At 38.6% G+C, this 12,667-nt stretch overlaps 1 protein-coding gene across 1 annotated transcript in view; it reads right to left on the reverse strand.

The window, feature by feature from the left end:
* Positions 1-12,667, reverse strand: part of slc6a15 (solute carrier family 6 member 15) — a gene marked incomplete in the record, with an annotated part of 38,314 nt that overhangs the window by 5,483 nt on the left and 20,164 nt on the right. The window contains 3 exon segments of the mRNA XM_014020607.1: positions 1,161-1,359; positions 1,566-1,807; positions 3,766-3,876. Of these exon segments, the coding sequence (XP_013876061.1) occupies positions 1,161-1,359; positions 1,566-1,807; positions 3,766-3,876 (552 nt within the window).

The raw sequence follows: 12,667 nt of genomic DNA on the forward strand, positions 1-12,667 counted from the left end.
ATATATATACAGTATATATGTATAAGTCTGCATGATTTCCTGATAATCAGTGTTTGACCTGTGTATAACCTGTGATTTTCACTTTTTATCTCTCATTTCTTCAGATGCTATAAATATTCCAGCTATTAGCTCCTCCTCAGTCACTTTGTGTCAGGAAAGCTTTGCTCATTCTCTGCTGAGAACTAAAATACAGAAAAGGCATTAATCTACTCAGTCCTAATTAAATTTAGTCTCTACTCAGAGGTTTTTCTACAACACAGAAATCTATTAGCTTGTCCATTTAATCTGAAAAAATATTGTTCCTATATAAAAGAGTGTTTTTTTAGAAGTTAGCCTATAATGATGTCAGAATTCCATAAAGTTGTATAGATCTGTAGCATCTGTGCAGAGCTTCAGTCCATCTTGAGTAAAAACAAACCTCCACTTTGACCGGTTGTAAATGGGGCTCCTGAGGTACAGTATTTGCAAAGAAAGCTGATAAAACTACCTTGTTCTAAAGCTTTTAGGAGCCCAAACAACAGCCTGAACCCTGCTTTAATAAAAGGTAAAGGTAACTAATATGTCATTGATTTTATTTTTTCATTTGTTTTAACACATAATGTTTTGGGTTTAATTTAGAAATTATAAACTATAAATAACAGGGTTCTTACAGCTTAAGGCAAGTTAAATTTTTAATGCTTTTTAATGCCATTTGAAAGGAAATTTAAGACCAACTTCACAATGAACACAAATGTGAAAAAAATAAAATAAAATGAAATTTTACCCAAATGTCTAATGCAAAACAACTAGCTGCAGTAATTGTTTAAAAGAAATTAAACGTTACCAATTATTTTAATATTTGAGACAAATACAGTCATCCTATTTACAATGTGTTAACAGTTTTAAGACCTCTGAAAGATTGATTTAAGACATTTAAGGCTAATTAAGGCCTTGTTTTTGGATTGATGAATTCAATGACTTTTAAGACTTTTTAAGGGTCCGCGGGAACCCTGACTAAGCTCTAGAGTTGCTGTGAACAAAGCTATGCTAGTAGTTCTGTGCTAAGCTAAGCTAAGCTAACTGGTATCCGTTACCTCTCATTTACAAAACATTTAACACTAAAAAAGAACTGCGACTGTTTTAAAGACTAGATTTGTCCGATCCTTTCCCCTCCTTTGTACCTTATTGAGCTCATCTTCGATGCTGCAGGACTCCAGCCCCAGCTTCTCGTAGCTGTCCTCTTTCACTCCTCTGAGGATCTCAATAATCTGGTGGTAGTCCTCAGCACTCACCTGACTCACCTGAGTCAGGTTTATGTGGTGAGGAATGAGGCTGGCTTCAATACCATTCCCCAGCAATGCCACAATCTTGTTAGAGTTTCTAAAATAAGAAAAAAAAACTATTGTTAACAGGTTTACTATATACTTTTATACACATTTATGTCCAAATTTGATTTCTTTTCTTTTTGAGAAAAAAAAAAACGCTGTATCAGCATTTACCCTTCACTTCACATCTAAAAGTTATTGTTCACAAACTTCTCCTGGACAGTCTCACTGTAGCTAATAGTGGCAGAGGCTCGTACTCACAGTGCAACACATTTGTCGTTCATGATGTTGGCCTTAAAGCCCAGCACGGCGAACACCACCAGGGTGGCCAGCACGGAGGTGAAGAAATTGATAAACGACACCAGGACAGCGTCGAAGTGGCAGTTGTTGTTGCGCTTGTTGTAACTGGAAAAGGCAATGACGCCGCCGAAGCCCAGACCCAGAGCGAAGAAGACTTGTGTGGCCGCCTCGCGCCACACTTTGGCCTCCAACATGATCTCCAACTGAGAGCAGAACAGATTAGTTTTTACACTTACAGTTTGATGTGTGATGAGAAGAAGCCCAACACTGATAGTAGGATTTTAACCAGGAAAGAAAGGGAAAACTACTCAAGGTAGACAGATATTAGTCAAGTATATCTGTTGGCAGCAGGATATTCTCATGTGTTGATCAAGTGTTGTTTTCCAGGGACTACAATGGCTTTTTGTGACAATCAATGGGAAACTCTAAAAGTGTACAAGAAACTTTTTTCCCCGCTCCTTCTTTGGGACCCCAAGGTGTTCCAGAGCCAAAGAGCATTCTGATGCAGAGGAACAGCTCCTTACTTTACATCAAAGTCTGAACCTGGCCACTCTATGAAGGAACCTCCTTTCAGATGGCTTATATCTTTTACAGGGTTCCCACACCTTGGTCAACATCAAATTCAAGGACCTTTCAAGGACTTTCCAGTACCAATTTCCTCAAATTCAAGAACCACGCGTGACGGCAATGACCTACTGTTACAGCAGAATGTTACAAATAAACAGGTTTAATATGTAAATTTTATGAAAAACTGAACACAGAAGCTGTTGAGTCAGAATCAATGAAATAAAGTGGATTAAATGTTTACCCTACATTCATATCCACAATACATGGACATTTAATTATGTCCTGGGAGGTTCAGCAGCTCAGTTTGGGAGGAGGGGATGTGAACATGTCCAGACGCTCGGTGAGGACAGGAGGAGCTGTGGTGTTTTCACCTGGGCTCAGAAAGAACGACCCGCCCTACTCTGCTCTGATTGGATAAAACTAGGACTATGGTTCACGTTATTTGTTGAAAACCACGTCAGTTTACCGTAATCCTGAGTTATCCACTGCATCAAATGTAAGATTTTTTTATACAGATGATGAAAATCAGTCGTGTGAATAGAGAACTTCAATCCCAAAAAACATTCAAGGACAATGTAATTTTGGGCTATTTTCACAAACTTTCCAGGGCCTTAAAAAAATGTATTTTTTTCAAATTCACAAACTTTCAAGGATTTCAAGGACCCGTGGGAAACCTGCTTTTATGATCTATAACCTCATGACCACAGGTGGGGTTGATACATACAGACCAGTAAATATATATATATACACACAGGTATGAAAGATCTGTAACCCTTCAGTGACTCATAACTCCCTGATGGGGTCTCCACCTGCTCCTATCAGGAACAGAAATGTGTCATTATGGAAAAGTGACCACTCAGAAAACCTTCCAGGGTTATTATTTCCTTCCCCCTCACTGCTGGAATGTATCACCTACATGTTTAGGACCCCCATCGGTCAGACGAGGGGGTCGTAAACGCCTCCACCTCTCTGAGAGCGGGACCCACCGGTGTCCACAGGTATGTGTTTGAAGTTAGAAGACAACTGGATGAGACAGGGCAGACACGCTCGGCTGCAAAGGAGCATCTTCGGCTGCTTACATAAGGACTCTGTAGCTCCTGTTTCCATGGTGACATGGCTGTGTGGCCTGATGCGCTATTGGCTGCTCGCTGCTGAGGAATCAGCCTATCACAGAGCAGACGTGGCAGTGAATTTATCAGGAAATAAAGTGAATCTAGATAAGAGTAGGGACACTTACCGGTAATCTAATACATATAATCACAAAGTATAGGACAGAATAGAAGCCCAAAGAAATGTGAGTACTCATGAAGAAATACCTCACTGAATATTGCCAAATATAATAGGTACATTATCAGCTTAAATGCTGGTATTTATTGCTGGAGTTAATACTGGATTTAAATTTGATTAAAAGAATATTCTGGCTTTTTTTAATAGGGCAGCAGTGGGAACGAGGAGTGTCCATCGTGTGTTCTAAAAAACAGCCTTTTCTTTAAGAAACATAATCAGAGCACATAAAATGACTGAAGCTGTGTATTAAACATTATTCATATAAAACCTGTTCAGTCCCACGTTCAGCTGTTTAGACCTCTATTACCTTGGGTGTGAACATGTGACGAATCCCATCCACGGAGCCCTTCAGGAGCAGAGACCGAACCAGGAAGCAAATCAGGACAACGTAGGGAAACAAGGAGCTGAAGTACATCACCTGCAAGCAAAATGAGGTACTAATCAGTTCCTGATAGACAGCACAGTGTGTGTGTGTTTGTGTGTGTGTGTGTGTGTGTGTGTGTGTGTGTGTCTACTTGTCTCTGCCACAGAGTGAGCACCGTTATGTTTTTAACCAACAAAGTGAGGTCATATTTGGGAAGTGAGGACGCTCTCCCGGTCCTCACTTTGTTTGCAGCTCTACTGTACTCTACTGGTTAGGTTTAGAGGTATGGTATGACGTAAGTTTTGGTTAAGGTTAGGGTCGGGATTAGAGTAGTAATGGTTAGTTTTAGGGGAAGTGTCTGGGTTGGGCATAAATACAGTTACAAACATGAGTGCAAGTCTATACAAAGTCCTGTTTGATGGAAGTACGAGGATGTGTGGACGTGATTTTACCACCTGATTATTTGTCTGTTTTATCATGATCATAAAAAGTTATTTTATTCTGCAATGGATTCCATCATGGTCATATAAAACTTTATAAACATTTTTTATGCACATTACTATTTGGAAGGATACAACTTTGATTGTCAATTAAGAGTTTCTGTTGTCCCTAATGCCTTTTCTTGTACTTTTGATATTCAGTTGTAAAACAGTGAAGCTGCTAAGCTTTATGTAATAAAATGATACCTAAAGCATGTTAAGTGTTGGGCTGGTTTATCTGGAGAGGTTGGCTGTTAACAGGGAGTGTAGGAGTGACACAGGGCCTCACTGTGAGGGTGTGGCTGCCCTCAGAGGTGATTTGTGGTGGAGTCATAAACATGACCTATTAGGTGACTCAGAAACATTACGTTTCTTGCTCGGTGGTCCACACGTAGCTTTCAGTGGGATGATGTAATGTCTTGTTTTAAAGTAAATAAAAATAAACCCTAAAACAATTTCCAGTCATTTCAAAGGTCATTCTGTGATTGGGGCAGCTGTGGCTGAGTGGTTAGGGAAGTCGGTCCTCTAATGCGAGAGTTGGCGGTTCGATTCCACCACTATTCAGCCACATGTCAATGTGTCCCTGGGCACTGAACCCCCACTGCCTCTGATGTGTGTCCCATCAGTGTATGAATGTGATTTAAAGCACTGATTAGTCTCTAAGGATTGATTTACTTCAGTATCCTGGTTGGACAGAAAGGTTTAAATACTGTAAGTACAGTCCATTTACCATTGTACTAACAAAGTATTTGAGTCACTTTTGTTCTGAAATAAGTCTCCTCTGATCCTTTTTTTCCTGGAGATGAAAATTAGTTTTACACAAAGAAAATCAAAGAGGAAATGTCCCATACATGTATCACAAAACAAAAGAATAGCATGGTTGAAATTAGGGCTGTAAAGAAGGGTTTGATTCCCCTAAATACAACTTGGACACCCCTTAAAGGATGGTTGTATTTCTGTATTTTTAACAGGTAATTCACATCTGACACTTTATCTTTATGAAAGAATCCTGTTTTATGACTTATTATGATGGTTTTTATGACTAATGTTTATCTTACATCAACTTCCTGTCTAAACATGATAATATTCACTATAAGTGAAGCAAACACAAATGAACTACTGAGTAAATATTTCAATTAAGGACTTTGTATATTTTAAATGTTTTGAAGGAGCAATATCATGTAAAATCAACTTTTTGAGTTTTATATCATGTTATAATATTATACATGTCCAAAGCCTTGCTCTGACTCATTCATGCATGTTTGAGAAATCCTGCAGCGTTTTTAGGAAGCCATGCTGAGGAGCAAAACGACAGGTGGGGACCAGAAACACCTTTTGGGACTAGAAACGCCTCTGGGATGTGTCTTTAAAGGCGCAGTGTGTAGGATTTGTTGTTTTCAGCAACATGTAGTGGTTGAGTGGTTGAATCATCCTCCTTGGTCCTCCCCCCACCCCCACCCCACGCTTCCAAACACAAAGGAGTTTCTACGGTGTCTCTCAGGTGTCAAAAACCTTTGATAATTCCAACCGCGATGTCTACCAGCAGCTTCAGGGCTAGTGATGTTTCAAGTGGTAAGATTATGAGCTTTAATAAGTAAAATTATCCCAGCTACAATGACAGACAACAAATATTACATTTATAGTATTACAACTAAAACCGTTTTTGACGTCGCCACCGCAGTTTGTCCTTCATGAGCCTTCGTAGACAAGATGGCGGCTGCCTGTAGTGGCGACCCGCGGCCATGGAGATATAAACAGCTTTTTATAAGGTAAAAAAAATAAAACAAGGTCTTTGTCTGCAATGATTAGACATGTTTTTATTTATTGTCATTAGTGATTATCTCAATTTCGGCTAAAAGAATTGACAAAATCCTACACACTGTGCCTTTAAGCCAAACTTCCTTAACGCGCAGCAGCCCCCCTCCCTCTCCCCACACACCCTGCCCTTGACTTCTTAAGGCTCACGGGTGAAAGTGAAAACTAACTGTCTGCTGAGCTCTCAACATTAGTTCTCACTCAGTGAAGCTCTTTTCAGATTAAAAAGACCTTTGAGGAAATGTATTTTCAGATGCCAAGTAAACTGCATCATAGCGCACGCGCACCCCCCACCCCCACCCCAGAAGTGGAAGGTGGTTCTTAAAGAGACAGAGGCCAATTTCAAGGCGTTTAGAAGAGGAAGTGATGAGAAGATAAGTTTATTTTCTATTTAAACATAAAAACAGTATTTTAATATCAACTAAAGGTGACATAGATACTTTATTATGGTATAGTATTTAAATGTATGCCTGAGAAAAACATAATATTGCCCCTTTAAAATATTTTTACAAAATACTGAATGGTAAAATATTGTGTAGCATCTTGCAGCATTGTATGATTGATCATAGCATTATTGTGAAGATTTGACTGTAAGCTTAAGATGATCTTTCTTTAAAACTCAGGCATGAGAGGCAGCAGATGTGATACATTGCATTCCTTCAAGTAATGATAGGTCTTTAATTGTACTCTGATCTATAGTATAGATGGCAGACGTTACTATAAAACTAGACATGGGTTTTTACGACGTAAAAACAAGTGTGCATTGCCATGTAGCATGTCATTGCCTGCAGCATTGGACTTGCAGAATGAACTGTGACCAAGTTCAAAAGTGTATTCTAATTATTATCAGTCAAACACCTGCCAAGCCAGCAGGTGTTTGTAATGAGCGTAATTGTGTGATGATATATGAATCTGAAAATATGTAGTTTTACTGAAATAGTTTGATCATAGCTGGGATTGAACCCTGACCTCCTGCATGAAATCCCTCAGTGTTCACCATGACACTATAGGAGATGTGGCAGAGAACAATCCCAGGGCTTGGATTGTATGTATGCAGAAAGAGTTTACCTTGCCAATACAATTATTGACACTAAACTGCATAATATTACAAMAATAGAGCAGTATTRRGACAAYATTATAGYAAAACATCAAAATACAATCATATTAGTACTGTAAACACTGAACTACTGAGTTTAAATATTATTAAACTATGGTGCAGTACCATATTGTGTAGATGCAGCAGGGGGCAGTATTGGACCAATACAAGGCTCCATTGACTGTCTTTATAATTTATTAAACATTAATATTTCATAAACTATAAGTTTTACAGGCACCAAAATGCATAGCCATCATTTAGCACAGCAGCTTTACAGATATAAATTACAATGGCAGCTCTAGGACAAAGTATGCAGGAGTGGTAGTGTGCCAAAGTTGAGATGACTTGGATGTGAAACGAATCACAATAGTGTGCATTGCATTGGCAATGCACACTGACAAACAAAATCCTAGAACAATTTAAAGACCTGACCCAGTAACGTCTGTATTATATTCACACGAGGAAGAATGGCACACACCCACCTCCACACACAATTTAAAAAAGGTACATCACAGCTTTTAAGTACCAATATTCTAGTGTCAAAAAATGGACACAAAGTAAAACTGACATTTTGAGATTATTATGCATTACTTAAAGTTAAATACTCTCAATGTAGGAATGCTACAGAATACCTTTTTTTTTAAACTTTCCTCAGCTGCAGCTCTCGTCAGAGCTTCTCAGACATGGCCCTCCCATGGCTGTGCTTTTGTTGTTGAACACAGCTGTAGCCTTGGTCAGCAAAAAGCCAAACAGTCTGTCTATATTCTGCTTTATAAGCTCATTTTGTAAAATTTAAAAAAGGGAAAACTTGACTAATTTTAAGACTTTGTATGCCATTTGATAACAGGTGTTAATGTTCTACATGCACTGATATAACAGTGAAGTTTTCTCATGATGCAAAACGTGTAATTGGGACGTTTTATAAATAGCAGTTTACAAATACTTGCAATATTTTACACCATTTTGTTGAAATCAATTCAACATCATGAACCAAATCCCCCCTCAAAGCCCCTGTTCTGCCTCACCGCTGGCAACCAAGCCAAGCCAAAAGAGCGCGTGTAACCACAGCAACCAAATGTTTGATCCTTTGTAACGCCCACCCACGCACACAAATGGCACAGAAACAGATTTTTGGATGGGACACTCTTTTTTTTTGGGCAAGGTTTTTTTTGTGAGCGTGGCAAATCTTGTATCACACAGAGCCAAAAACAAAAACCCTCAAAAGACACTCACTCATTTGAGGAAAAGTTAAGTCTCAGTTCTACTCTGGCCAGCTCAAAGTGACAGTCTAGACCCACCGGGAGGTTACAGGACAGCCATCTGGTTCAGACTGTCCTATTGTCTGCTCGGGTTACTTCAGATTAGTTGACAGAAAACTGATGAGTACAGTATGTGATGTGATGCAGCCTCTGGGGACACTGGCAGTATTGACAAGGAGTGCAGTTTGGTGACAGGGTTTGTTAGCGGGAGGTGCTGGTGTCCTGAAAATCACTGTAGCAGAGGCCAAGAATCAAGCACCTCTGCTGTGAAAGTCTCCATCTTGTTTTGTCTGGCCCTGTTGCGATGCATGTGGGGACAAGCAAACAGCAGACAGCTGTTGGGATAAAAACCGAGGTACGGACAATGTCCTAATCAAAGCTGAGAGATCTCAGTCAGCTTTGATAGTCATCTCTCTCATTTTTGCTAAGTTCCAAGTGCTTGTTACTTTAGGAGCACTGGAAGCTTAAGTTTTACCCTGCAGTCTTAAAACTGTTTAACCTCTTAAGCCCCAAGGGGTTTTCTTGATGCTTTTGCTTGAAATACCATGCCGAAATGTAACTGAGTGTATCTCAGTATTTACTAATTCTACTTAAATAATCTTGGTATCAAAATAAAGCTTACACTTGGGAGATTTGATTAGAAGTGTAAGTCCGGATTTACACTACATGCGTCTCCGCTGCGCTGCGCAGGTCGCAGCTGTTCGTTTGTGTCTCTGTCCGGTCCGACAGAGAGTGTGAAGGAAAGTGATCGCGCGATAAATTCAGTGATAACAGCAAAAAATAATTAATTCTGTGAAAGACCAACTCCAAACACAGCTGAAARCATTGATATAAAGGTTTTTGATATCTATGTTGAAACTGTCTCGCTGTCGTCTTTCTGAAACTTCTGATTTCAAAATAAAATCCGCGTGTATCGTGTGTGTACACATATGCTTCATGCTACGTTTCCATCTGCTTCCCAAACAGAACGATACATTCTGACAGTATTTGTGTAGAAATATATCAATATATTTATTTATATAGCCGCAATTTCGACATTATTCCGACGTATTATCCAGCTTAAAAGTGTCTTATTTTATTAATACGGATGTTGTGCTCATTTCTTTTCCTGTTGGTGCGACGTAATCGTTAAAAATTGCTCTGGCATCCGGCAGAAATAGGATCGGATCTAATTTTGCCGGATCACCATCCGCTCACCACCACCGTGCGCAGCCAGTGTAAATACTCTCATTGATTATAACGGGCGCGTATTTGCTGCGGGGGTCGGACCGGAGCGGAGCGGAGATGGAACGCAAGTAGTGTAAATTAGGGGTAAGTATTAAAACAGCTGCTGTGATTTTAGAGATATTGGGGAAACACAAAATTTCCCTCCCGTCTGAATACTTTTTGCATTTGACAGTATTTAACCCATTTAAAACCAGAATGAATCAGGCTAAAAACTCTTGGAAACCATACTTGTGAACATTACCTGTGCAAAGATTCATGCTGCTAAAATTAACTGGAGCGAAGTTACAGAGGTTTGTGTAAAGAAATTATTTTGCATTTTGTCATTCTGCGCAGGACGGACCATGATGGTACCATTAATAAATGTTAAGCTTTTGCATCCAAAAGTTATGTATTTTTTCTTCCCTGCCTTAGACTTGTTATTGAATGTTTGTTCTTTTGAAAAGTTATCCAAACATTTAGTCACCATATAATAATGATAAATTATATTTGACTTCAGTTGGATCATATTCACTCAAAATCAAGTTAAAAAAACTTTCAACACACTTTACAGCCTATCTTGATGTCTGCTTTGACTTGCTTTGAAAACAAATGTCCTTTTTTTTCCTTTAGAGATTTGTTGTAATGTATTTACAGATTTGCAACAATCCCATTTTGTACTGCTTGTTTACTTTCTGGTTCAACTGCTTGACATTTGAACTGTGTTTGGTGAATGTAAAAATAGCTTTTAGCCAAGATTCTTAGCTTTCTATTGATACCAAATATATCCAGGTTCAACTTATAGATCTTAAGTTAATATAAGTTAAAAGATATAGAAAACAGGAAATACTGTATTGTATGGGGCTCAAGAGGTTAATATTTGAACACAAATTCATCAAAACATGCTTCTATAGCTAGCATTAGGAGCTATCACAGGACCAGCTTGTGATTTTGAACAGTTGGCATCATAGGCCCACAGTGGGATTTTTAACCAGCACTGCTGCAAATAAAAGTAAACTGAGTTTAGACTGACCTAAATAAAATAAAATGACATCCCACAAAGCCCTGCAAGCACTTTTAGAAAATGTCACTTAATGACCCCCTTTGAGTTGCCTTAAAAACTCTGTAAAAGGTCCTTTTTTTAAAGACATAAAAAAGATCACAATGTCAACCACAGTCTTGCAGTCCACAACAATAAACTCAAGTCAAACTTCAAAATACACTCTTGGAAGAATAAAGCCAAAAAGAACAAGCAATTCCCCCAATTTGCACAATCTTGACTCTGACCTCAGACAAACATAGCTAATGCTTGTCATATGATATGAGAAACTATGTAACAATGATCATCTACAAAGAGTTGTGGAACTGAAGGAAACTGAGAGTAAATAGCAACCTTTGGCCAGCTGGCTAATCCTTTTCCGAGGTCATGCTACTGTCACCTTCGTTGCACTAATCTGAAATAATCTGAACCAGAAACCGAATCACATGAGCTCTTGGACTAATATCTGAAACAGTACCATTAGGAACATTTGTTAAATGGAATTACAGTGGTCACTTTGAAGCACCTTTAGACCTCGCTAAAGTGAGCTAATTATGCTTGAAAAGATTTTCTAACACATTGCAAAAAAAAAGACCCTTTCTTTCAAAAACTACTCTCCATTTTGCTCCGTATAATATTTGTATTGGCTCTTGGGTATTTGGGAAGTTAACTAGGCCAAGTCAGCAGTATTTTAGGTCAGCTATTGAAAGCTATTTTTCTCAGTTTCCCTCCTCCTCTGCTCTCACAAATCATTTCGCTTCCCCTTGTATTTCATAAAGTTTAAATACCTTACCTGTGTTTATACTTGCTACTGAGCTAGACAACTCTGCTACAGTATCAACAACCTACACAACCTATTAGAACAGAGCTGGATATCAGCAAATACAACAACTCACTTGGACAATGCCAGGATGCATCTACTCACTAAAAAATCAATCTAGCTCAAAGGTCCTGGCACAGGTATCACACTACCACTCATGTGTGCACTGTTGTTCCCATGGCCTTGTCACAACCTGCAGAATCTTCTGATTTGTGTATGTGGCCTTTCTAAGGTTCTACCATCAATTTCAGCCTTCCTGTGGAGGAGGAAACACCTTTCTCCATGAAAGGATGGAAGTCAAGGTGCAAACCTTCAAACATATCTACCTACCTTATTGGTCATTGCAGTTGCATGGTGAGAGCCATGGCATGATGAAGTTGTGTTCTGGTCTAACTTCAAATTCTCAATGAACAAGCCACACCGGTCAGCTGCCAGAATTCTCCACCCCGTACCATCATAATCAGCCACCACAACAATAAACCACGAACACTATGCTATGGACTATTTGTGAGCGCCTCAAACTCTTTACAGCCTGTCACAAACTATTACTATGTATGAAAAGAATTGTATACAAATAAACTGTGAAAAGAAAAATGTCATTGACAAACCATGGGTGACGAAAGCGTTAAGAAATGGTTGTAAAAAATAATTACTTGTGCTCATGCTTCTTCAAATTACAGTCAAAAGAAGCAGAAGATTTTCAAGAAGAATTCAAGAAGTATAAGAACAAGTTGGTATGGATTATAAGAAAGAACAAGAAGGAATATTATAGTGACTTTTTAAACAAAAGGGTGATATGAAAGCAACTTGAGGAGTAATGACTAGTGTTTTGAAAAATCATAAAACACAATTTCACAATATTTTGTAAAAGATGACAAGGAAATCTATGATCAAAGTCGAATAGTAAAGGAATTTAATCAATACTATGTGAATGTTGGTTCAAGTCTTACAGCTAAAATACCAAAAGTAGATAATGTGAGTCATGCAGTCATGGGTGTGCCAATAGCTTTTTTTTCTTAATGGAAATGATAGAAGAAATAATATGTACAGTGGTTTGCAAAAGTATTCATACCCCTTGAACTTTTCCATATTTTGTCACATTACAACCACAAACATAAATATATTTCACTGGAA

The sequence above is a fragment of the Austrofundulus limnaeus genome, unplaced genomic scaffold, assembly GCF_001266775.1.
Source record: "Austrofundulus limnaeus strain Quisiro unplaced genomic scaffold, Austrofundulus_limnaeus-1.0 Scaffold260, whole genome shotgun sequence".
Lineage (NCBI taxonomy): Eukaryota > Metazoa > Chordata > Actinopteri > Cyprinodontiformes > Rivulidae > Austrofundulus > Austrofundulus limnaeus.